The sequence below is a fragment of the Chanodichthys erythropterus genome, chromosome 14 (genome assembly GCF_024489055.1).
Source record: "Chanodichthys erythropterus isolate Z2021 chromosome 14, ASM2448905v1, whole genome shotgun sequence".
Classification (NCBI taxonomy): Eukaryota; Metazoa; Chordata; class Actinopteri; order Cypriniformes; family Xenocyprididae; genus Chanodichthys; species Chanodichthys erythropterus.
In genome coordinates, this window is record NC_090234.1 from 29506141 (window position 1) to 29533165 (window position 27025).

The 27025-nt window shown below is 36.7% G+C and overlaps 1 protein-coding gene across 1 annotated transcript in view; it reads right to left on the minus strand.

The window, feature by feature from the left end:
• Nucleotides 1–7450: 7450 nt before the first annotated feature.
• The window catches only part of pth2ra (parathyroid hormone 2 receptor a), a 68917-nt gene continuing 49342 nt past the window's right edge, over nucleotides 7451–27025 (minus strand). Inside the window, exons 9-13 of the mRNA XM_067409925.1 lie at nucleotides 25882–25948; nucleotides 18114–18208; nucleotides 16108–16246; nucleotides 13476–13517; nucleotides 7451–7840 (exon numbers count right to left, since the gene is read on the minus strand). Coding sequence (XP_067266026.1) covers nucleotides 7451–7840; nucleotides 13476–13517; nucleotides 16108–16246; nucleotides 18114–18208; nucleotides 25882–25948 — 733 coding nt within the window. The remainder of the gene's footprint in view (nucleotides 7841–13475; nucleotides 13518–16107; nucleotides 16247–18113; nucleotides 18209–25881; nucleotides 25949–27025) is intronic.

The window sequence follows — 27025 nt, forward strand, 5'->3', positions numbered from 1 at the left end:
GCGCCTGTACAGCCGCATCGAAGCACAGACATCATGCATTGAACTCAACATCACCTCCATTTAAAATTTTTATCAAACACTCTTCTTGTTCTGGCTTCAGTTTGAAAAAGAGTTGAATGTTCTCCATAACAGAGCAAATTGCATCCCGTGTCTCGTTTCCCATTTACGCGGTCGTTTCGGTTTTCGATTTATCTAACCTGCAATGTAAAACTCTGCGTTTAGCATCTACGTCACGGCTCTCGGCCCGCCCTCTGTTCGTTGATTGGCCCGACTGTTTCCAGACCGGTGGAAAACAGAAAGCTCTGACGCTGTATCAGACTGAGTACAGAAGCGAAATGAAATTGAGCGGAAGTAGGAAGTCTGACGTAGTCAGGCTACAAATCCCATACTTAATGCCCCTAAAAATAGATATATGCGATTTGCTTGCCTTGCATTATGCTCATTGTATATGTTAGCCATATCCAAATCAACTGAGTCATTAGGCATCGCGTACGGTGGCCCAGTAGTGCACAACACAACGAAATTAAAAAAGCAAACATAAGTTCACAACACAACGAAATCAAGCCACAACACAACGAAAATGCTCCCGACCACTTGGGGGCTCTCAGAGCTCGGTAATGTTAGTATTCCTTGCCACTGTTCTATAAAGTCGACAGTCTTACAAATATATCAATACCATAATTAGTTTTAAGTATGTAAACATTGTATATCGACATTAAATATTAATTAAAATTCAACTACGTGCACAATAGCTTCATATTTATACTTGTTAATGATTTGACGAGATACCACGGCGCATGATGAAGGGAACATCCACCAATTCCACCAAGTGGTTAAAACGTATAATTTGTATTCATTACAATGACTTTTATATTTAAAAACAGACTTGTTCAAATTCCAAAGCTTGTTAGTTCATATTGTTCAGACTGACAAGCTTTGGAATTTGAACATGTCTGTTTTTAAATGTTAAAAGTAATTTTAATTAATACAAATTATACGTTTTAACCACTTGGTGGAATTGGCAGACGTTCCCTTCATCATTCGCCCTGGTAGCACGTCAAAACTTTCACAGGTATAAATATGAAGCTATTGTGCACGTAGGTGATTTTGAATTATGATTTCATGTCGATATACCGTGGTTACATACTGTTAAAACTAATCGTGATGGTATTTATATCACTGCCGAACAGTGGCAAGGAAAACTAACTTTACCGAGCTCTGAGAGCCCTCTAGTGGTCGGGAGCATTTCCGTTGTGTTGTGGCTTGATTTCGTTGTGTTGTGGCTTTATTCCGTTCTGTTGTGGCTCGATTTCGTTGTGTTTTGGCTTTATTCCGTTGTATTGTGGCTTTATTCCATTGCATTGTGCTCGATTTCGTTGTGTTGTGAACTTATGTTTGCTTTTTAAATTTCGTTGTGTTGTGCACTACTGGGCCACAGTGGTACTGTAAACTTAGCTTATTATAAATAGATTTTCCTCAAATAAAACGCGCTTTAAACGCGCTTTGTGTATGAAAATTATCTGTACTTCATTATTTAACTGTATTTACTTCGTTAGGATGTTGATATAACTGTTTAAGTGTCAATTAAGTTTAATAAAAATTTGACCCTCATAACCTGTAGTAGCCTATAGTGGGGTAAGATGAGCCAGTGGGTAAGTTGAACCACCCCCTGTATCTTGGCAACTGTATCATTTTATTGTCATGTGACCATATATTTTAGAACCACTCATCATTTCTGCCAGACTGTGAAAAGGAGAAGCACATGGGAGGAATGGAAGTCACTTATTTACTTTAAAAACTGTTTTTGGCTTGTCAAAGTAAAATTTGAACATAACAGATGTAATGGCAGTCTCATCAAAGCAAATTTGTCCAGGTCTAAAACTATTCATGATGCATATTGGTGATTTAGCAACGTATAAAACCATGCAAGTCATTTAGCTTAATATTATTCTGAATTGGTAAGCTAGCTAGCTTTTCCTAAAATGGCGGCTATGGGGCAAAGTGAGCCACATGCTGTGGGGTAAATTGAGCCAGCATTTTAACTTACCCCACCATAAGGCAATAAATTTAAGTTAAATCTGAAGTATAAACTGGTGTAATTTCAATGTAATATTACTCAACTGGTTTAGTAGTTTATTTGATAGGAAAAGTGTACAAGTACACCAAATCCTTCTCTGATACGAACCAGAGGATGTTTAATCATATATATATATATATATATATATATATATATATATATATATATATATATATATATATATATATATATATATATATCTTTCCACCTGTAGTCTCTAATGGCCTAACATGGTCGACATTGCAGAAGAACGATGTCAAAAACCTTTTGACTAAAATGTTTAGTAGTTTCAGTGACATTTATTCATTCTTATTTAGTTTTTTTTTTAGTTTTTTTATTTTACTCAACAAACTCTCTGTTTTCTTTTCCTCCATGCTGTGTATTAAAATTGTCTAATACACAGTTAGCACAGTGGACTATCTCATTTACATATTCTGTAAACTACTTACTGAAATTACAAAAGATCACCTGCTTCTTGTATTGAAAATTTGATGGCCACAATTATATATTAAACTGAACCTGGTAAAATCTGAAATTCCAAATAGATTATTTGTCATCGGCAACACAATATGAAACATGAGGCTTTCAGTAAAGCATTGCATCAGTTGGTGATGCAATGTTTTTTAATAAAATGGGTCAACTTATTGCAGAATGTTATTGAAAACGAAGTCATTTTTGTTCCTCCAGTTTATATCACAAGATTGGCTTTAAGGCATGAAGTATTTTGCTTAGCTTGACTTCATATATGTTGTTGTGAGCACACTCTAGCACACAATTGAGTAATATGCTCCTGCTGTTATTGGCAGTGAGGATTCAGAAAGCATTCATCCCCACACTTATGCTAGCAGGTTAACATTGTGGGCAGGATAAAGTCCCTAGGGAATAGAAGAGACAAGTCTGATCGCTCAAAGTTAAACCCAGGAGAGCCAAACCTGTCAAGCTGTCTCAAGCAGAGGTTTCTTGAAAACCTGAAGAAATTTCCTGAGAAATTCTTGATAGGATGTTACTTCATGCAATAAACACATTAGGCCTTGACTAACAATTCATTGGTTCTATCATTCCGATATTACATTTTTATTTGATTGCTTCAATGGGTTAGTTCACCCAAAAAAAAGAAATTTCTGTCATTAATTACTCACCATCATGTTGTTCCAAACCTGTAAGACCTTCATTCATCTTCGGAACACAAATTAAGATGTTTTTGATGAAATCCATGAGTTTTTTTTTATCCCCCATAGAAAGCAACGTAATTACCATCTTTCAAGGTGCAGAAATGTAGTAAAGTCATCATTAAAATAGTCAACATGATTACAGTGGTTCAACCTTAAAGGGATACTCCACCGTTTTTTCATATTAAACTATGTTATTCCCTTAACTAAGACGAGTTGATACATACCTCTCTCGTCTCAGAGTAGTGTAACTCGACCTAGGACGGTGACACAAAACAAAACGTTGCGCTTTTCTAAGCGTGTAAAATGGATAACTATATTGTATGGCGGAATACCATAGCAAGTGCTCGGGAGCACTTTGACTTGGCGCAGTAATCCTCCTCCCATCCTGCCGCTCCCTCTCCTCCTCTCTCTCATTTCCGTCAATAGAACCAACGAGACTTTTACAGGAGAGGGAGCGGTGGCCGGTGAGAGGACTTTTCACGAGTGAAGATATTACTGCACCAAGTCAAAGTGCTCCCGAGCACTTGCTATGGTATTCCGCCATACAATATAGTTATCCATTTTACACGCTTAGAAAAGCGTAACGTTTTGTTTTGTGTCACCGTCCTAGGTCGAGTTACACTACTCGAGTAACTGTATTTAAATAGGGAAAACGTGGAGGTGTTTGGTAGCTTCTCTGCTTGGCCCCTATTGAATGAACTGGGCTAAGCTAAGTGCTAACAAAGTTTCGCCGCGAGACTGAGCGATTTAGTGCACGCACTGAGGCGAGAGAGGTATGTATCAACTCGTCTTAGTTAAGGGAATAACATAGTTTAATATGAAAAAACGGTGGAGTATCCCTTTAATGTTATGAAGCGCAAAAACAAAAAAAAATAACGACCTTATTCAAAAATGTTTTTCTACCCTGTCATTTTCCTACACTGTTTACGTTGGTTTCCAGGTTCTACGTCAGAACGCTGGCTCATTATAGTCCAAAGCAAGGGTAGAGAAGAAGTTGTTGAAAAAAGTAATTATTATTGTTTTGTTTTTGCGCACAAAAAGTATTCTCATCGCTTCATAACATTAAGGTTGAAGCAGTCACATTGACTATTTTAAAGATGTCTTTATTACTTTTCTGGACCTTAAATGATGGTAATTGCGTTGCTTTCCGTGGGGGATAAAAAACCTCCCGGCATCAAAAATATCTTAATTTGTGTTCTGAAGATGAACGAAGGTCTTGCAGGTTTGGAATGACTTTTTGGGTGAACTAACCCTTTAAGGTCATACTTATATTGAAATATATTTAACCCTTTAAGGTCATGCCAATATTTAAAGTTAACCATATTATTTACCCCCCTTAAGTTTGTGACATTTTTCCTTTAACTGATCCTTTAACGTATTCATTTGCAAGTCACTTTGGAAAAAATTTTGCTAAATGATTAAATGTAATGTTGAAATGCTTTTGTAGTATTTGAAACAACCCCACTGAATCTCATATTGGGAAATTCATATCATTACTGCAGTTTTTCTGCAGTTATTTTTGTTATCAAATTGATTTGCATTTAATCTACATATGCCATGGCAATTTGAGGATTAGGAGTGATTTGCAATGGGCCAGTGGGGTGCCTGTTATGGAGATAAAATAAAAGAAGCTTTTTACTGAAGAAAATATGAGTGATGCAAAAATGCCATGATGCTGTGTGTGATTGCTGAGGGGTTGCTTACATATTTTCTTTGCATTTTATAAATGGTTCCTATGGCATACTTACATTTTGGTTCCTAAAAAATGGCTTGGGTCCTTCTATCAATGTAAGTCTATGGGATTTTTTTTGTAAATTGGAAGTCTGTTCACACAGATGTCCTCAACAAGCAGGATTTGAGGTATCACTAATGTCTGAAGCATGAATAGTGTGGAATTAAATTCCAAAATATATTTGGGGTTTCATGTTTACAAGTATGAACAATAACTAGATAAAATGTTTTTCAAGACAAAGCCTGGCAAAAAAAAAAAAAAAAAGAAAAGAAAGAAAAAAAAAGTAGTTTCAAAATCTTTGAGAATTTTGGTTGCTATGGTGTTTGGTGTTTGGATCTTGCAAGGATGTTTTTGATCAAGAGTGTTTCTATTCAAATGCTAGTAGGTTTTATTGCAATCCTAGTTTAAGATAGATAGTATGCTAGTTGTTAGGTTTGTTAGTGATAGATAAACAACATAATGAAGTACCATCGATAAATAATTATCAGCTAGTCATGTTCCACATTGATACAAACTGTAAATGTGTGCACTGATTATATTTTTGTCAACACATAAGGAGGAGATTAGCTGTTCATAGTTGAAAGTTGAATGATATAATATACAAAAAAGATTTCACATGTACATATGAAGAGTGATAATGATTTTAATCAGTGCTGCTTCTCCATATTCCTGCTGACTGAGCTACTCATTCTAGCAGATGAATCAAATCCATAAATGTACCATATATTATTAAAACACCTGGGGACAAGCATATCAATTTCGCCAATATGGGTGTCAGAACCCATTTATTGTACTTATGCAATCTGTTTAAGAGTACACCATATCATTCTCTATATAATGATTTTACAAATAAATAAAAACAAAAAAATAACCCATGGCCTTCTTCAGATTACAATGCACATGTTGGACCAATATTTGGACAGGGCCAATTAAATTACTAGACTCAAGAGGGCTTGTTATATCAAATCTGTACACTGACAGCAATGGCATCTATCTATCTATCTATCTATCTGACTGACTGACATCCATCCATCCATCCATCCATCCATCAATCCATCCTTCCATCCTTCCGGAGATTGTCCATGAATTTTCCTGGCAATGATTTTTCCAGAGTAGTTTGACTTTCCCCAACCCTCCCCAATTCATGGCTTGGGAATCAAACACACTTGGGACTTGAACTTGAGACCTTGCCGTGAGGTGACAGTGCTGCAGATTCATTTAGGCTGTGATAGTGCTGCCATAGAAACTCACAATTTCACCAATGTGGGTGTCAGAACCCATTCATTGTACTTACACAATCTGTTTAAGAGTACACCATATCATTCTCTATATAATGATTTTACAAATAAATAAAAACAAAAAAATAACCCATGGCCTTCTTCACATTACAATGCACATGTTGGACCAATATTTGGACAGGGCCAATTAAATAACAAGCCCTCTTGAGTCTAGTAATATCAAATCAGTACACTGACATCTGGATGGATGGATGGATGGATGGATGGATGGATGGATGGATGGATGGATGGATGGATGGATGGATGGATGGAGATTGACCATGAATTTTCTTGGCAATGATTTTTCCAGAGTAGTTTGACAGGTCTTTCCCCAACCCTCCTCAATTCATGGCTTGGGACTCAAACACACTTGGGACTTGAACTTGAGACATTGCCGTGAGGCAACAGTGCTGCAGATTCATTTAGGCTTTGATGGTGCTGCCATAGAAACTCATAATAACGTCACATGTTGTCATCTCGTAATTATGGTAATTACCACGTGACGTGAAGCAGCTAATGTCCAGCCTCATCTTAATTTAACAGCTGATTGGTCCATTGCTAGTCAAGCTTCTGATAAAGTGAAAGTAACTTTTGCTTAGAATTCAAGAACAAAACCAACACTCAGATTTTTATGCATTTAAAATCAATTTTATTAAATTATTAAAATGTATCCTCTGGAATGGAATATTAGAGTAAGTAAAATGTATTATCCCCCCAACATATGATGGACCAATTATACAATCATTTATCCAGAGCATTGCCTCCACAGTCTACACGAATCATGCTTTTGACTAAAAAAATCACTTGATGACATCATGGTTCTTTGCAAATGAAACCAGTATTAAAAAATAAATTGTTGGCATAATAATAGAAAATAAAAAAAATCCAACATTCACATTGTCCATTTGGCAGTTTCAGAATTGCACGAAGCAACCAGAAATTTTACCCACCATCAGCATTTCCAGGGCCATGATGGGTGGAGGTGTCTTTTCACGATCATATCAATCTATCTGCATATGGCATTACGTTAAAAACAAAACTGTCACAGATTGAGCAGGAAGTGTCCATTATAGAGGTGCTGTTGCCATCCACAGCGGTGTGCGCTGCAGGTGATGTACTGTCATTTTTGTTCTTTAACAAATGCCGTGTTTGCTTTTACACCCAATTAAGCTGACTATCGCCGCACCATTATCTACAGAGTTTCCTCGTCATCCTCCAGGCCACTGCTGGGCCTCGTGGGCAAGGATTCCTTCAGCAGGATGTCATCGACCTGCTTTGCACTGTCCTCCGGTTCCTCAGGTATAGATGGTGGTAAGCTGTCAGCATCCGAATTGAGCACATAGCCTGGCAAGGTGGCATGTGCACTGATAGTTGGCCCACCGCTGCTGCGGTAGACTCGGCTGGAGAAGAGTGTGGTGGAACGGGTACCTGGACCTCCGGTAGCGAACTGGGATTGACTGCTGGTGCTATTGTTGAGGCCAGTTAACACAGAGCCGTAGCGGTAGCTCCCGCACACCACCGGGCCCTTCCAGTCGAATGCTAGATTCCACCGCGTCCATGTCTTCTTGATCTCAGTCTGGACCTGAGGATCAGAGTTAGATGATAAGGAACAGTGGATGCTGAAATGCATGGTGACAAAACAACCTTGTTTCTGCAGCGACTTTAAGCTTGTTAACAACATCTGATGTTAATGTATTACGTGTCATGAGAAAGTCACATAAACCACAGAAAGTAGTCAGACCGAACGGATTTCCAGAAATACGATTTGAATAGGATTTCAAACCACATTTATCTAAAAAAAACATTTCATGTGATTTTTGGTAATGCATTACAAACATTCTTCTAAACATTTTTTCATTATGTGAGCCATCATGTGCAAAATTATCCATTCAGTTATCAGCTTTCAGACATGCATGAATATTCCATAAATCTCTGACATGGCAAATGGCCTGCCATTGTAATGAAATAGGAATCATATCCTCCTGGGACCCAGGGAGAGACTTTTGTCCTCTGTAGTGGACATTATATTTTAGTGATTTTCTCTGACCTCATGAATGTCATTTAAGTCTTGATGTCCTGTAAAGAGCACATTCAGGGCTTTGCAGAGATACCAAATTTTTAGAGGTTTCGCCATGACAACTAGGGATGTCCAGATCCGATCACGTGATCGGAAATCGGGCCCGATCATGTGGTTTCAGACTCGATCGGATGAGGACAATACCTCCCGATCAGGACTCGGATATGTATTAGGGGTGCAACGGTTCTCGGTAAAAAATCGAACCATACGGTTCTCCATCTCGAATGATGACGCATCTATTGGTTAATATGGTTTGTTTAAAATAGCAACGTGGAAAACAGACAGAATTCATATAATGTATGTTTCAGTCGATGGACGCACAAAACGTTACAACAACGATAATCAGAAAGCGTGGACAAAACAGTCACTCTTTGTAAACTGTTAACTGCGAGTGCCGTCTGCTGTAATGTCCAGTCATTTAAGCCGTCATCACCCGGGTGTTGATAGCGCGCGAGCACAGGTGAGGTGAGACCTGAACACTGAACAGCACACGTTGCTAACTCATTTAAGCCTTGCTGATTTAAACCTTAAAGAACAAGACGCGAAAGAGAACTCGCACGCGCTGTGAGAAGATTTGTGTGCGCTCATCAGAAGCGCGCACACGCTTTTTCCAGTCAGCGCGCAAATACTGAGTTCTCTTTCAAGTCTTGCACTTCGGCGGCCACATTCATACAAAAATTATGTCAACATGCCCGTCCTAGCGAGTATCCTAGCAAACATAGTCGTTTATGTCTTAAGTGAACGTATATTAGTCGAGAAAGACAGCGCATGTGGAACAGTATATTGACAACAACAACAACTCCTTGGTCTTTAAATATGACTGAAAATCAAAATTAACACTCTTATGGAGATATGATTTGTAATTATCATTTAAATTGGATTAATTTTCAAATTGTTTGTTATTAATCAACATCTCAGGAAAATTTTATGGGGTTTCTAATCAAAATATGACTTTCTGTTATGAAACCTTTGTAGAGGACACCAGGACATGTTTATCAGGATTTTGGGAGACACAAGTGCATAGGTAAAGAAATTAAATATCAATATTCCTATTAATTATTAGATAATATTATGAAAATCTTGACAATTAGGCTATTACTCTCATTATTATACCTCTTTTTTCAGTGCATGTTGCTCCAAGAACACATGAATATGCAAATTAGATACAGTGTAGGCTACTGTATAGATACATTGTATTGAATGGGAAAACCCATGTATGGCCATTTTACCCACATATTGCATGAAGTAAAATGGTATATCGATTCATTCCGTTCCTTTCATAACATAGTTAAAGCTGCTGTCCGCAGTTTTTCCTCTTTGTCGCCATCTCTGTTTGAAACATGCGATTGCAGTCATATGCGGAACAGTTATCTGTATGTGCGTTGTGCATCGGCGCAGCTCATCAGCGCGGATGAATCTAATGTTTGCTGTCAGTCACCGCACCGGTGTGGATACTGCACTTCAGAATCACAGACTCTACGTCTTGAAAGTATGACCAATATAAGAATTTTCACGGGTAAATATCATGTGAACAAGTAAGTAACATGTCTGCCACTTTTGTTTTGACCAACTGAGGAAAAAAGCATTAGGCCTACAATAAATCATGCTGCCAATGATGATTAAATCTAATGATCGCTTAGATCGGATCATGTCAAACCGTGCAAATTATTATTACTGTTATATTGTTCTCAAATTGTTATTGTTAACAACATCAGCATTGCGTGACTGTTTATTTAGTGTGTATTAGCGTTACCTGTAGATTTCTGTATCCACTCCACAGTCCAAAGTCTTTTGCTTTTTGTCTACGGCTGAATCTCAGTTGTCACTGATGATTGTCATTTGGACCTTTCTGGATTACAATCCACCATCAAAATGATTGTTTATGGACGTGACATAATGACGCACAGAGGAACTGATGCATGCTTGAATTTCCCGCGGAAATCCGCCATGTCGCTCTTATTATAAAACATTATTACAAGCTTACTGTTCTGAATCGAGACAAGATAATTAGATCGTTTTGAACACTGGCTGGTTATGTACTTGTTCAAAAGTTGGTTTTCGATCATTTTTAACTAAAAAAAGTTGCAGACTGCAGCTTTAAGAATCATCTTTACACAAAGTTTGGTTTTAAAAAAATCCTGAAGCCTAAAAATTGATTGGTGATTTAAAAAAATCCCATTGTTTTTGTCATTGCCATGTCATTTTATTTTTTAAACAACTTAGTCCTGGTGTCCATGGTAGGCTACATGGCATAACATATGAATAAAATATCATTTTTCAAAAATGTTTTTCCCCATTTGTTTCTTATGCTCTAAACAATGTAATGATGTGAAAAAATACTAAATTCAAATAATAATATTAATAATAATAATTTTGGCGGGTCTCAGGAGGTTAAATATGGAGTTTGCCCAGCTCAATCACTACCATTTTTGAGCATGGAGGAATGTCACAACCCTAAACAGCAGCAGCTACAGCACTACTGTAGATACATTTGTATTATTTTTGTAAAAAAAGAAAAAAAAAAGAAAAGGTGTTACATACTGAAAATTCACAGTTGCTTGTCATTTAAGAGCAATATGAAGATAAGCAAGATGTGGGTTTAGGGGAAGACATAATAGAGTGTGTAAAAATGAACTATGAATTTTCAGTTTACATGTAACACATTTCTATAAAAGTAAATGTACTTTATAAATACAAATGTTAATTTCCTTTTGTTTACTACAGCATTGACTTTTCTCAGTAAATTTTTACCTGATGTTGATATCTGTATCTAAAAATCTCACTGTGATACACAAGAGAAATCGATGTGCGTATGTGTGACTCATTGAATGAACATACACAGAAACGAGCGTACGCCTCGCTTTCAGATGTGAAATCTATAAAACACAAATGATCTTGAACTTGTGCGCAGCTGAATGGTTTCAGTTTTTCGTATGGTAAACGACACCTAATTAATGTCATTTACTTATAAAAGATCACCAGTCATCATCCAAATCCTTTAATGTAGAATGGCGAGCTGCAAGAATAGCTTATCTTTCCAAAAACCTGCAGTAATCTGACAATGAATAAGTGCGTACGTCTGCTCAGACCCTGACTTGGCTCTTAGCACTTTTCCATGTCAAAGACCTTTTTTATAAATATGAACATTGGCGTGGATTTAAGCGTACACACACTCAAATCTGTGCATATGCACGCTTTATAAATGTTTCAGCAAACAGCTGTGACAACTGCACTTACAATTTAGAGAGTGTTAAGAATTGCCAAAGCGATTGAGAAAAACTGTAAAATTGAACTGGAAATGCTTTTTAAAATGCAAATTTGCAATTGGAAATACTTCAAAATTGATGATGACAACACACACATTGCGAACTGCATGCAAATCGCTCTGAATGACACAGACCAGAAGCGCTCACTCAGACAGCTCCTTTGTGCCTGAATGGTCAAATGCACAAATAGTTGTCGAAATGTCCATTGTGTGGAGTATCTCACGTAAATACAGTCGGTTATGCTTAAGTGGACGTAAACAGGTCGGTGAAAAAAAGGTATATGTCAGTAGGCCTATGTTACATCCATGGATTCGGTCTTAAAATGACAGTAGCCTAATTAAATATTTGTCTGTCATTAATGTTAATAAAACAACACAAGATGTTAAATGAATGTATTTTATATATATATATATATATATATATATATATATATATATACATATATATCGTGAAAAAATTCTCATATCATGGTCATATTGCTCACTCGTCCCATATTCCACCATGAGAAATCTGGTCGCCCTGCTGCTAGAATACTCACCCATACCAAGCGTTCTGCTCATATCACCCCAATTTTGTATGATCTCCACTGGCTTCCAGTTGCATACCGTATTAAATTCAAAATTCTCCTGCTCGCTTTTAAATCTTTGCATGGCTTGGCTCCCCCTTATCTTTGTAATATGCTCATCCCCTACACCCCGACTCGCTCACTACGAACTATGTTATGTCTCTTAAGTCCTGTTTTGTATTTTATTGTACTTGAATCTATTCTTCTGTATCCTTCCCTGTCCATTATTGAAAGGTGCTATATAAATAAAACGTATTATTATTATTATTATTATTATTATTTCAGTGAGTGTGGCCAATTAATTTCAAATTCACACTCGGGAATTAAAAAGGAGATAATTCTTCAGTTTACTTTGCACCACCCTAATTCTGTCATTCAACAACAACTAGAGCAAAACAGATTAAAGAACAACAGCTGACAGTTGGAAGGGTGAACACTTGTTCCACCCACTGCTTCTTCTGATTGGCCTATTGTTTAAAACTAACTATGTTGTGATAAAGCACTTAAGTATAACAGCAGTATGTTTAAATTAATAGCAATATGTTACTTTCATAGCACTCAAAGTACTTTAGTGGGTGGTGGAATCTCCATTAACACCACCAGTTTGTAGCACCTGCCTGGACAAAGTGATGGCAGCCGTATGCCAGAACACCCACCACACACTGGCCACTGGTGGAGAGGAGACCAGTGATGTAGCCAATCAGCTTAAAAGGCATGAGTAGGAGGCTATGGATAGGTGCCATGACGGATGGATGCCAAAGAGCAAATTTTTATTCCTTTTGAGAAGCACCCTGGGATTTCTGATGACCCCAGAGAGTCAGGACCAGTTTAAAAATCTTATCCAAAACTCAGCCACTCTTCTGACAGCATCCTAATTTTCCCAAAGAGGTCAGTTTAACTTCAGTGGGAAACTGGCTTTCTAAACCCATGAGTGCTTCTATATTAGTGTTATTCACCTATCATTTCCCACTATCAGTGACTCATCGCAGAACCTGCCTTGCCAAAACACTTCAAGTGAACATTTGTGAGACACACTGCAATGAGTTGGCACTTTGGGTATGACAGGGTTTCTGTAATGTACAAAATCACCGGCACAAATTAAGAAACGGACTCTTTAAATGTGTCACAGGGTAACAACTTTCAGTCTTGAAGTGTGCAATTGTCCTAAAAACAATGTTCGATGCTGCAAATAAATGAGACACTGAGGTGGCCAAATTGTCCATACATAATGAGAAAATGGTACAGAATGCAATTGCACATTCTCTCTATATTCCCTAAATTGTTGTGAAGCAGCTTTGCTGATGCTCACCTCTCCATTACAGTAGCAGTAGATGATAGACACAAAGAAGCCCTAAAAAAAAAACAGAAATAGATGTTAGAAGGGCAACAGCAGGCTGTCTCAACACAGTGCAAAAAAAGTCACAAATTAATCTTAAAACTAAATATTTTTTTACTTTTTTTTTTTTTTTGGAAGAAAATACACTTAATATTTCACTTAATAAAGTAACAGCACATCTCTCAAGCTGCATGATTTGAAATATCATTTATAATGCAGGAAGAGTTATGTGTCAATGTTTAATGCTTAGGCGTTTTTTTTTTTTTTTTTTGGGTTTTTTTTTTTTCAGATCTCTATTCCTAAAGTCCTGTTCACACCAAGGACAAAAACTATAACGATAATGATAAACACATAGTTACAAAAATCATTCAAAATATAAAAGAATAGCAGAGTCCACACCAATGATAACAGCACAGAGGAACAATATACAGGTGCTGGTCATATAATTAGAATATCATCAAAAAGTTGATTTATTTCACTAATTCCATTCAAAAAGTGAAACTTGAATATTATATTCATTCATTACACACAGACTGATATCTTTCAAATGTTTATTTCTTTTAATTTTGATGATTATAACTGACAACTAAGGAAAATCCCAAATTCAGTATCTCAGAAAATTAGAATATTACTAAAGACCAATACAAAGAAAGGATTTTTAGAAATCTTGGCCAACTGAAAAGTATGAACATGAAAAGTATGAGCATGTACAGCACTCAATACTTAGTTGGGGCTCCTTTTGCCTGAATTACTGCAATTACTGACTCACTTTCAGAATGATTTTTTTCCAGCTGATGAACGATAAAAACATCGACAGCCAATCAGAATCCACTCCACTTTAAAAACTCGAGCATTTCAAGTGGCAGACAACAGACAACAGAGCATCATTGTTTGTTAGTGTGGACTCTAATTTAGTCACATAATGGTGCGTTCAAGTAATGTCGAAAGTTCCGTGATCCGTACGGATAAGGTCCAACGGTTTGGCACAACACGAGTTGCGGATTAACTGCTAAATTTAACCATCATAGAGTGAAAGTTTATCATTTGGACGTGTTTTGTGTTGTGTCACCAATTAACACATTCAAACGCACACGCAGAAAGAGACAGTCAGACAGCGTTCCAACACCGAATGAATTCCTCTTTCGCATTTACTTGCGCTTGAATGGACACATACACACAAAATACCTGTCTCGGCAAGTATTCTCTCGGTTATGTCATAAGTGAACAGTTCAGAAAGAAACCAGATGTGTGTCAGTTATTCAGTCTGTGCTCTCCTTCGTAAAGTGACAGCAGCCTAATATTCTTGCTGTTGTCTGTGTCAATAATGTTAGTAAAATAACTAACATCTACCATGTTCGAGAGAAAAGAAGATAGTGAGGAGAGCAGTCAGGAGGAAAGTGATGAAGAGTGATGAAGTGATGAAGTTTTTAGGATAAGCGTGTCACAACATCTCCAGGTGACCAAAAAAATTATGTGCAACCCTGAATATAGTTATCTTTGTGGTTATCTTTATAGTAATCATTCTTTGTGTGAACTGGTCTTAAGTATGACCAATACTAATGGATTAGTAAGTCTTTTCTTCTTCACAACCACTATTTAAACACTTTTCTTTCATAAAGACTTACAATTTCATTTGTAAGTTTGGCAGCGATTCAGAAGTTAAGAAATAATGTAGCGCTGTCTCTGGAATATTTTTGAATTTGCACTTGGCCATGTTTATTTCTTGGTCACACGCTGTTTTCAGTGGTTTGGAATCATTATCTTACTATAGGTAGGTAATTAATTAATTACAGTTGACACTGACCACCTGTTTAGTTTATATATTATATTGCAGTATAAAAACAAATTAAACGCTTTTGCATTTTTCCAGTTCTGTCGAAGTGTGGCTGTTTCTGAAGATAGTGTAAGTGGACATGGAAATGATTTGTTCTTGATGTGAAGGACATGCATTGAGTCGTGTCATCCAGATCCAGATAATAGACTCTTAACCTAACCAGCACCTGTCATTTAAGACAGCCGAACATCTCAGACAAAATCAATGTGGTGTGTCATCAGATGTCAAGCCCATTTGGAGTGCTGTGAATTGGATTGACCTGTCAGTTTATTTCTCTGTCTTACGCATTATTGAACGTTTTATTGCTTGCAGTTTGTGCAACAATCATCTTCATGTAATTGAAATTCTCATCCAAATCCATGGGTCCTTGTTACTTTTTAATTATATTTAATAGTAAATTATAACCATGTGCATTTTGTACAACCTAGGTTAAATAGCTGAAAACATGACCATTAAATTCTTGAAAATGAAAATATTTCTTCTGCTCTGATAGTTGTATATTTTCAAATAATTTTTAATGTTAAAAAACAACTTTCATTGCCTGAGCAGTTTTAAAAAATTGCCTGTCATCAGCAGCTTCTTTTTTTTTTTTTGTGTCTTTTTTAGTCTTCCAAATCAATATTACAATGCACAGCATTTATATAAATTATGCTGAAATACAAATTTGAATTTATGATTTTTGAATTATCAAAAGAAAAACATGCATCTTGACTTGCAGTGATCACTGATTACATTAGCTATTCATGCAATAAAAGCATCATTTCCAATTACCTGGAAAGAATTGAAGAACAGCTCAAAATACATCCGCACCTCCCAGCCCAGACCGTCGAAGGTGTGTGGCATTCCAACAAACACAATGTAGTGCACCCCAAACACAAACACCAACACAAGCGTGGATTTGGCAAGCTTCCTGAACAGAGAGAAATGCAAATGTTCTGTCAGTTAAAGGGACAGTTCATCCAAAAATTAAGTTATCTAATCACCTTCATGTCACTCCAAACCTGTATGAATTTCTTTTCCCTATGGCAAACAAAGACAGATATTAAGTTGCGATCACAGCGGGGCAAAATGCGCTTATCTCAATAGGGGTCTCACTTTCACATGGGAAATGAGTCAAAAAATTCAGCATGCATTCCCAATGAATCTACTTGCAAGGTTTCACAGAAGTTTTGTTAATGTGATCGCACCTTTGGGCAGAATGTTCAGGCTGCTATTTTCAATATTATATTTCCATATTCCATACTCCTCAAGACATAAAAGCATCATAAAATAGTGTTACATTTCCAAATCTTCTGAAACTACATGGTAGATTTGTGTCAGAACGGACTGATACTGAAGAAGTCATTTGCTGAAAATCATCCACTGTAAAGTTATCATACAGCTTCAGATGACTAGGAATATAGGACACAATGGACAATGGACACAATGCTTTTTTTTTTTTTTCATTTTTAGGAGATTGGTAGCATCTGTCCCTACTCAATTTCATGCAAAAAGAGTCTGCCAGCATCTCCATTTGTGTTCCACAGAAGAAAGAAAGTAGATTTGGAATGACAAGAGGGTGTACCAGGGTGTAAAAATGATGACAGAATTATAGGTTTTGGCTGAAATGTCACTTTAAGTGCTATTAATGCAGTTTCCTGTAACTCTTTTGATCTTGGGGAGATATCTGTGTAGGCCGATGATGCCAAGTACGGAGTCTGAGGTAGTTGTGATATTATAAATTCAAAAAGTTTGTTTTTAATCCTTGTTTGATGAATGACACACCTCCACGTGGCTTTAATCAGAATAAAGACGTGCAACATCTTAATGGCTATGCCTTGCCTGCCCTGTAAGACTGGTTAAGATGTCTTGCAAATTAGTCATGAAAAGAATCATGAAAAATAATTGGAAAAGAGCAATGCTAGAAGATCATGAGGTGTAAATCCTCTTTTAACAGAAGCCCGTCTAAGTTTGATCAACCAAAGTGTTCTAGTAAAGTAAACGACGTACCAAATAAGAGTCAAACAATGTGACGCGCGAGCGTACGAGGTCATTCGCATTACAGATTTATTTCTATTCAAATTATGACAAGGAATTAACCAGGGCTCTCTTTGGCTCAGCAAAACACACCGTTTGATAATGTGTTTGCAAACACAACTGTCTGTGTCTTCATGTCTGTCCTACCAGCTGTGCAAGCTGACACCTGGGGCTCTGGATAACACTAATTAGCAGGGAGGCAGCAATGATCGAATTGATTACCGTTATTAGCGGCACAAAATGACATCCATTGGCATTGTTTTGCTCCAAACTGGAATCTTTTAGGGAGCATCCAGAATAACATTTTGACATGCCAATGCCCATTTATCGGGTCTAAAAGCATTTTTTAAAAGCCAGATAAAAATGGAAGCCAAAAATGTTTCTTTCCACATGTAATAAGATCAAATCTATAATAACCAGTGTCCTCAAAATGGGACACTGATTTCAGTACATGATGGAATGATAGAAACCATAATCCGAATCAAACCGCAGAATGAGTGGGCGTAGGAAGGGAAGCTTATTATCGCATCTCTTAGCCACAGGCAATTCTGCCTCCAAGCTGTCAGATGAAAGGTTTTGCCTAAATTACATAAGGAAATAAACAGTTGCTGTAGGGATACCTTCCACACTCAGCAATCTAATAGCAGAGACGATGCCACTGTAATGACACAGGACAATTTGGGCTGGTACAATGCTGAATTCACAATTTCGAGGCACTTGAATGCATAAAAACATTGCCCAATGGAAGTGGACACACAAACCTGTACTGTTTCCGAGTATCGTATCTGCCTGCATTGGTCTCACGGATCTTGGTTGCGAGCACCCGCACGATATTCACAAACAGGATGAAGTTCAGCTGAAAAAGAGAGTGCAGAGAGAATGAAATAAGTAAAGTTAGTAAAAGGTGACAGCTGATAAAATCCCTTCTCACGCAATTCATCCAATTTGTGTAGCTGAAAAACTGTAATAAGGACTGAGGACTATAAATATTTGATCCATTAAGGATAACTGGACAACAAAGCATGTCGCAGGAGGTCACCAGATGACCGTGTGAGTGATTTGTATGGCTGGCTTTACCCAAATGAGCTGAGATGTCATTTGAAAAATGCTAATTTCTGTCTACTTAATCACAATGAGTGGGACGTCTGTGCATGAGATTTTGAGCTCAGTCTGAAATCAATAAGACAAAAAATGCATTCTTGGAGTAGAAAATAAGCTTAAGGGTATAATTTAAGTTATGGTATTTGTAATTCAGCATTTCACACACAAAAAGGACTCCATTATAGATGCATTATTGTGTGTGTAAATTTATTCTAATATTACTTTCTTTTGTTTTGCATATGTACTTATAAGCTAAAAAAATGTTTTGGAAGCAAATGCTAGAGATTTCTAGGCTGAGCATGAATGATTAATGAAGAAACTTGAGTACATTGCTCACCTAGAAGCATTGTTGTTACTGAACAACATGAATTATGATATAAAGTAGTGTGTTCATGATTAATGAACACTTAAATGCCTCCAAAAGGTTAAAGAGGGTAGATATACAAAATTATTTACATAAGAAACACTTCTTATAGTGTTTCAAAACAACATTTACCACAAAAGTCAGACACTTTATTATAGATTTACATATCAGAATAAATGTTCAGGTGCAGGGGGGGGGTAAAAGACCATTCCTGCAAGATAAAGCTCAGATTGTGCTCTGAATACTACCTATAAAAATTAAAACTGCATACACTCTTAAAAATAAAGGATCTTTATTGGCATCGATGGTTCCATGAAGAACCTTTCCATTCCCATTTCACAAAAGGTTCTTTATAGTGGAAAAAGGTTCTTTAGATTTTTAAAATGATCTTTACATGGTCTTACATCTTTTAAAGGTGCCATAGAACGTTTTTTACAAGATGTAATATAAGTGTAAGGTGTCCCCTGAATGTGTCTGAGAAGTTTCAGATCAAAATACCCCATAGATTTTTTGTAATTAATTTTTTTAACTGCCTATTTTGGGGCATCATTAAATATGAGCTGATTCTTGCTGAGGCCCCTTTAAATCTGCCGCTCCCCCACCCATGGAGCTCGCGCTTGCCTTTAACAGCATAAACAAAGTTCACACAGCTAATATAACCCTCAAATGGATCTTTACAAAGTGTTCGTCATGCATGATGCATGCATACATCAGATTATGTGAGTATTGTATTTATTTGGATGTTTACATTTGATTCTGAATGAGTTTGAGGCTATGCTCTGTGGCTAACGGCTAATGCTACACTGTTGGAGAGATTTATAAAGAATGAAGTGTTTATGCATTATACAGACTGCAAGTGTTTAAAAATTAAAATAGCAACGGCTCTTGTCTCCGTGAATACAGTAAGAAACGATGGTAACTTTAACCACATTTAACAGTACATTAGCAACATGCTAACGAAACATTTAGAAAGACAGTTAACAAAAATATCATGTTATCACGGATCATGTCAGTTATTATTGCTCCATCTGCCATTTTTCGCTGTTGTTCTTGCTTGCTTACCTAGTCTGATGATTCAGCTGTGCACATCCAGAAGTTAATACTGGCTGCCCTTGTCTAATGCTTTGAAGGCATATGCAAATATTGGGGGTGTACACCCCAAATGTTACGTAATAGTCGGTGTTATGTTGAGATTCGCCTGTTCTTCGGAGGTCTTTTAAACAAATGAGATTTATATAAGAAGGAGGAAACAGTGGGGTTTGAGACTCGCTGTATGTCATTTCCATGTACTGAACTCTTGTTATTCAACTATGCCAAGATAAATTCAATTTTTAATTCTAGGGCACCTTTAAAGAATGGTTCACTGTAAGGTTTTCTGGTAAAACAAAAATGGTTCTGCTATGGAATCGCTGTGAAAACAACCTTTTGGAACCTTTATTTTAAAGAGTGCAGCAATGCCTGCGTATACATATTTCTATTCCTCAAAAAATCAAAGAGGACACTGACAGCACTGAAAAGACAATCAAAATTACTGTTTGCAGAAATATCTTTTTGTGATGAAAAACACCACATTCTTCTCCACACAGGACTCGTAGAGCTCTTCTCTGACATGCCACAGGAAAACTATGATGTTATTCCCAATCATGGCAATCACACATTTAAATGACCCCTTCTGCAGAATATTACCCCCATATCTACCATCTGTTCAGTGGGTGTACGGAAAAAAATGGAAATGTGCTTTAACAGTTTGCAACATATGAATCATCATTGGCCAGATTTTACTCTCATTATACATCTGACTTTCCTATTCATTCTTGCCCATCTATACACAATGGGATTGAATAATATTAAGCATTATATAGGACTGTGTGTGTGTTGAATATATATTATCTCAGTATTTTAGAACTGCATATCAGCAATGAGGAGAAAAAGAACAACTGCAAACTTGTTTCACTGTCTTTAGTTATAGTCAAGTCGCCTTTATTTATATAGCGCTTTTTACAATACAGATTGTTTCAAAGCAGCTTTACAATGATAAGAGGAAAATTATGCAACAAAGTTTGTTTCGGCTGTATAGCAGCTCTAGAAGAAAACAGTGTCATTGTCCAGATTAAAGGGATAGTTTACCCAAAAATTTAAATTCTGCCATCATTTATGGACCCTCAAGTTGTTCCAAACCTGTAAAAATGTCTGTTCTGCTGTACACAAATTAAGATATTTGGAAGAATGTTTGTAACCAAGCAGAGCTCACTCCCCATTGACTACCATAGTAGGAAAAAAAATATCTGACATCTGTTTGGTTACAAACATCCTTCCAAATATCTTCCTTTGTGTACAGCAGAACAAAAAAAAATGTACAGGTTTGGAACAACTTGAGGGTCCATAAATGATGACAGAATGTGTTAGTTATTCATTTAGTTCATTAATATACAGCAGCTCTGGAGAAAACAGTAATATCATTGTCCAGCTCAGTTCAGTTCTCATACAATAGTGTCAGAACAGTCAAATCAACAAAATTGTTGAATAATAAGTATAGATTACTAATGAGGAAGAAGGAAGGATTTCTATTTCCCAGCATGCTTTGCCCATGGCACTTGAAAGGGAGAGTAAATGCTCAAATTAAGTGTTATAATGTTTTTTTTTTTGTTTTTGTTTTTTTGCGCAAGATTAATGGTAAGGGAGATTTAGTAGTGATTAATGTTTTGTTAGGCTAATTTAGAAGAGTTTCTGTTAATGTGGGTTTTTGGAGAGTTACCATTATGGTGACAAGTAGCGCATGCGGCTTGGTTTGAGAGCAGGTAAATTACATGTTTTAAGACGTTGTACTCATTTAGTAAGTCCTACACCATGCTACTGGTAACGTGTTAGCAAATTAGCAAGTTGGCATTTTCTTAGTGTTTACAGTGAAGCAAATAACTCATTTGATTTGCAAGAACTCAAAATAAAAAAGTTAATTAGCTAAATATTTGGAATAAATTGCTATCAAAATGCATGAGTTAGCTAACTCAAAACTTCAAGTTAGGAGCAATTAACACGCATGAGTACTACAAACTCAAAACTTGATAGTTCTGCTTACTTAAAAAATTTGAGGTAATCAGTTACATTACATTTTTGAGTTATGATGTTCCCAATTTTGAGTTAACCCAACTTATACAGGTTTACAGTGTGTCTCACATCTTACAACCATATAATTGTTAAAATATGCATCAAAATATCTCGGAAACCAAAAAGAATCATTCAAAAAATTATTCATCACTTAATTTTTGAGTGCATGTAAATGTGTGATCCCGAATGACACAGTGTGAAATATCATCATCTCACTATCTGAGTAGATCAGCATGAAATAGAGCTAAGGGAGAGTCACTGATTTTCAGTCTTTTTTCTCAGGGCAAAATTCATATAATTTAAATTTGGAATCATCTCTTTGAAACCACAACCATCATTCGCCTTGTGTGTGAAACTTGTAAAGAGTCCAGCTGTGCTGCCTGGAACATGTTATAAACAAGGCTGTGGAAAAAAGAAGTTGTGCTGAGGCAGCTTTATCATCTCCCTGGAATAATACATTTGCTTGATGTGCACTAAGAGATCAGCCGGATATAAAAAAATGAATTTCTCACAAGTATGGAGATTAATTACACCTTTAATTAATGCAAATGAGTCTATTTACATATGCGCATATAGGATTCACACATAAACACATCCCTCAAATGTGTGATACTATGGTGCCATGAAAATGCACGCATAATCCCCTATATAAAGGTCAGCGACATTGCCTGGCAACATTGCTCAAAACGTTGCCACGTGTATCCTCCCATTAATACATTAAAATAAAAGATCTATTTAATTAACTTAAATTGAAAGTCTAAACAACATTTACAAATAATAAAAAGTTACAAATGAATCATATGAATATCAAACTAAAAAAAAAATAAAAAAATTAACAATGTCAAATTCAGACCTACATCCACTTGAAATGAATAAAAACTGAAATTCATGTATGTCTTTCATGGGCCCTTTAAGGGTTATTGTGATTCAGTTTCAAATAATGTTTTTGCCAAAAACGACATCTACTCGATCCCAGTGTTGTTATTGAAGATTTAATTTATTATATATTATTAATCCTTGAAGATGCTTTGATGAAAATTGAGCTGCTCAGCTGTGGGGACGACCTAAACGAGCTGAACTTCAAAAGTTTAGTGGCGTAAGATTCTTTTCAATTAGTACAATGAGGAATGAAACAAAATTGTCAGCTGCACATAATGTGCTCTATCCATCAGCACCACAATTGCAATTACTGCAAGTAGTACTGTTTAATATTACAATGGCTATTTACAGTACGTGTTACAAAAAATGGTAAATAGTGTTTTGCTCCAAGTAAAAAAAATATCATCTTATTTATGCTAATTGACAGATTCTATTCATACAAAGTGTAAACAGAAGTGAGCTATTTGTACAAAAGGTAGCCTATACTACCGCTGGTAGTACGATGAGGTTGACTGTTGCACTCAGTGTAAACAAATGCTGCAGTGCAACCACAAAGTGATTGCTGGTGCCTGCCCGGCCATCCCTGTCAAAAGTCCTGGCTTCGCCGTTTGCCAGCATGCCTGAGAATAGCAAATATTGTCACTAAGTATTAGTACAATCTAAGCCCTTCAGAAAGTTTGTAACCAAAGAAAAAGATTCTTTGATAGTCTGGTCCTGTCGAGAGCCATCTGGAGGCAGAGCAGGTGTTACCTCTGCTCACAGACTGTCATGATGGCATCATCTAGGTGAGTGGATGTGGCCAAAACATTATCGAAGCCTGCAGGCACCTCAAGCTGAGTCAAAGGAAAGCACCCAGTACTGCCTGGTGATATGAAGGCTTTTTCTCCTTCACTGTAATTTAATTTTCTTTTTTTTTTGGCCTTTTGCTATTTTTACATATGACGAGATATGGGGAACGGGATTGGGAAATGTTTCAAGCTGGACGTAAAGGGATAGTTCACCCAAAAATGAAAATTCTGTCATTTACTCATGCCTCATGTCGTCCATACATGTATGACTCTCTTGCTTCTGTGGAGCATAAAAGAAGATATCTGGCTGATAACCAAACAGTTTTGGCTATTGGCTTCCACTGTATGACCCCCCCAATTTAATTCCTGTAAATCAGGAATTACAGGTTTGGAACGACATGAGGGTGTGTACATTTTCATTTTAGAGAGAGCTATCCCTTTAAAACTAACCGTGAGCTCATCCATTCTTATAGGGTTAGTTCACCCACAAATGTTGGTCTGTGACTTTAAAAGACTTAGAAAACATTGCACAAGTCTTTTTTTTCATGCTTTGTTTTGCCATTTGTGGAGCTTAATCTATCACCATTCAATTTCATTGCACAGAAGATGCAACATCTACAAAACCATACAGGTGTAGAATGACATGAAGGTGAGTAAATGATGAGAATATACATCTGTGGATGAACAACCCCCTGGAAAGTTGTTAGAACCAGAGTACCATCACATTTGGTTAGATGTTTTGACCTGTGTCACTTTGGTCCTTTCTCACGACTCACTCGCCTGGCTGAGTCTATCCAAGCGCTTCGGTGAGATGCGTTAGCATCTGTGGATCCATTACTCTCACAGCTCTCCACTCGCTTCATGGCAGGGCAATCAGGAATACATCAGCAGTGACCCTCTCTGCCACCTGGATGGCAGTAGATTGTCCAGAGAGCAGCAAGCAGCAGGCAATCAATGCCAGCTGTGAAGGCTGGGGCCTTATAGAAATGATGGTGTCATATGACCTATCATCAAACTCCTGGACCATGCAGGCTGGTGACAGACATATCTGTGCCAAAAAAAAGTGACTGAAAAAGGATAAATACTTTCCTTTTCATAGCTTACTAGAACTGTTTTTTAGAGTGGATTTCAATGGACTTGACTGAGAAGCAGCTGTCAAAATGCATTTATTATGCATTGAATTATGGTTGATGCATATGCTGTATTGAACAACAAAATATATTGTATATAAAGTATATGCATTTACACTAGTTTGACTGTTTTTTTTTTTTTAAGTTTTTGAAAGAAGCCTCTCATGCTTAACAAGTCTGCATTAAATTGATCAAAGTATTGTGAAATGTTATAGCAGTTTATAATTACTTTTCTTTTTTAATATGTTTTGAAATGTAATTTATTGATGGCAAAACTGAATTTTTTGGAGCCAGTTTCATAATGAATGTGAAACTAATCAATAACTAATGCAGTTACAATGCATTAAAAAAATAAACATTTTAACCACTACTTTAACACTTAGCCACTTACATAATCAATAAGTAATAATGTGGTAATAATTAGTTCCATTTTTACCCATCATATACTCTAATGAGAGTTCATTGACGTTTAGCTGCAAAGTTACTTATAGTCAGTAGAATATCAAAAAACAGCAAGACAGTACTGAGAAAAGGTCTAGAGTCTTGGTCTTGGTTGACTAGCCACTTGGTTCCATAATTTTCATTAATTTTTAAGTGTGACTTTAAAGTGGTTAAATACTTTTTTGGGTCACTGCATATCACTTCATGGTATGTATGGCTGATATTAACTTGGCAGTTGACTGGTGGAGAAGTTAAACCAGCAGCTATAAACCATCACTTAAATTTAACCAAGTTAAATAAATCCCCAGTTTTTAAAATTAAACTGAAACTGTTTTTAAATGAGCAGAATGAACTAGAATGAAGAACTTAAGTTAAAGTGGGGACCCCCACTGAGACACTTCAGTCTCTCCGAATGTGCCCATGTCTGAATCATGTTATTGTCTGCATCCAATAATTGGCAGAACTGGCAGAAACACACGCGTACAATTTGTAATTATGGTAATGTTCTTGCCAGTTCTTCTGACATTTGCCTTCTTTGGCAAAGTTCTTTTCATCTCGCAGTGTTGAATAACAGACAAGAGAAAAGTTAAGCTAAAGTTAGACAATTTCTCCCTCCTCAGGGTAAATTGCCTCAGTCTTTGAACTGTTTCCCAGGCTGCTGCTTGGTTCTCACGCCGTGTTTATCAAGGACCTGACAGTTTTTCACGTCGCTTTTACTCACCCCAATGGCTGTCAGAATGGGGACCTGGTAGATCCATTTGATGTTTCCTGCACTCAGCTCCCAGCATCTGCACAGATAAAGACAGATCGAATGATAAATTAACTGGCACACATGGATTATGATGAGAGGCATAGAGCGAGACAGTGGGAGAGAAGCAGATTTCCAGTCCCAGAGGCAGTGCTAACACAGTAATGATATACTGTACTTCACAGTACATACTGTAAAGATCAGAAGGACATAGTTTAGTCTCTCTAGCTCTCCTTGAAGTAACTGACCCCCTCATTCACTTTGAGCAAACTCAGACGCTTTATAAAACTCATTTCCATTTGTTTACCACCAATTTGTTACAGCATTCGTAATCCAATTAGGAATGTTTACTATGATGTGCAGTTGAATGGATAATCTGCCGTGCAGAGGATTTTGTCCATAAATAGGATATACTGTAAGTACTCAGAGGGATGCTGAATCCATGGCCGGTCTGGAGCAAAACTAAAGAGCCATAATGAACATTCGTTATTAATTACATTCATTACAATTTGAATAGATTTTTTATAATCCTCATTTAAATGACTTTTAGTGCCATAGACAATTACTAAATATGGGTACTGCAGGCAGAGTATCATGTGATAGTCCATTCTACTTTCATGTAAAAGAACAAAGAAAAGAGTGCTGTTGTTTCTTGTATATGCAATCTGACAAGGACTGAGTCACTGCTTTTTATATGACAATAGTAAATGAAACACTTTGATGCAGAAAGACATCAACAGGGAAACACTGGAGAACCATATTTGTGTACACCATATTTGTGTACACCATAACCTACAATAACAAAATAATCATAATATTCCAGATAAACCTGTAAAACAACAGTGAAAAATCATTTGAAGATATTAATACAATATGCCATGAGATGCCGTAGAGTGATTTAAAATGATTAAAAAGTGTTTTTACATACACCACAAAAGCTGAATTAGAAACAACCAAATTTAGGTTGAAGATGTTTGCCCAATGTGCTGGGCAGTTTTATTTAACCCAACTATTGTTTAAAAATTACTGTATGGTTGGCTTAAAATTAACCCAAAATAGGTTGAAAATTAAAAATCAGACACAAAATTACCAGACTCAACAATAAAAATCAAAAGGT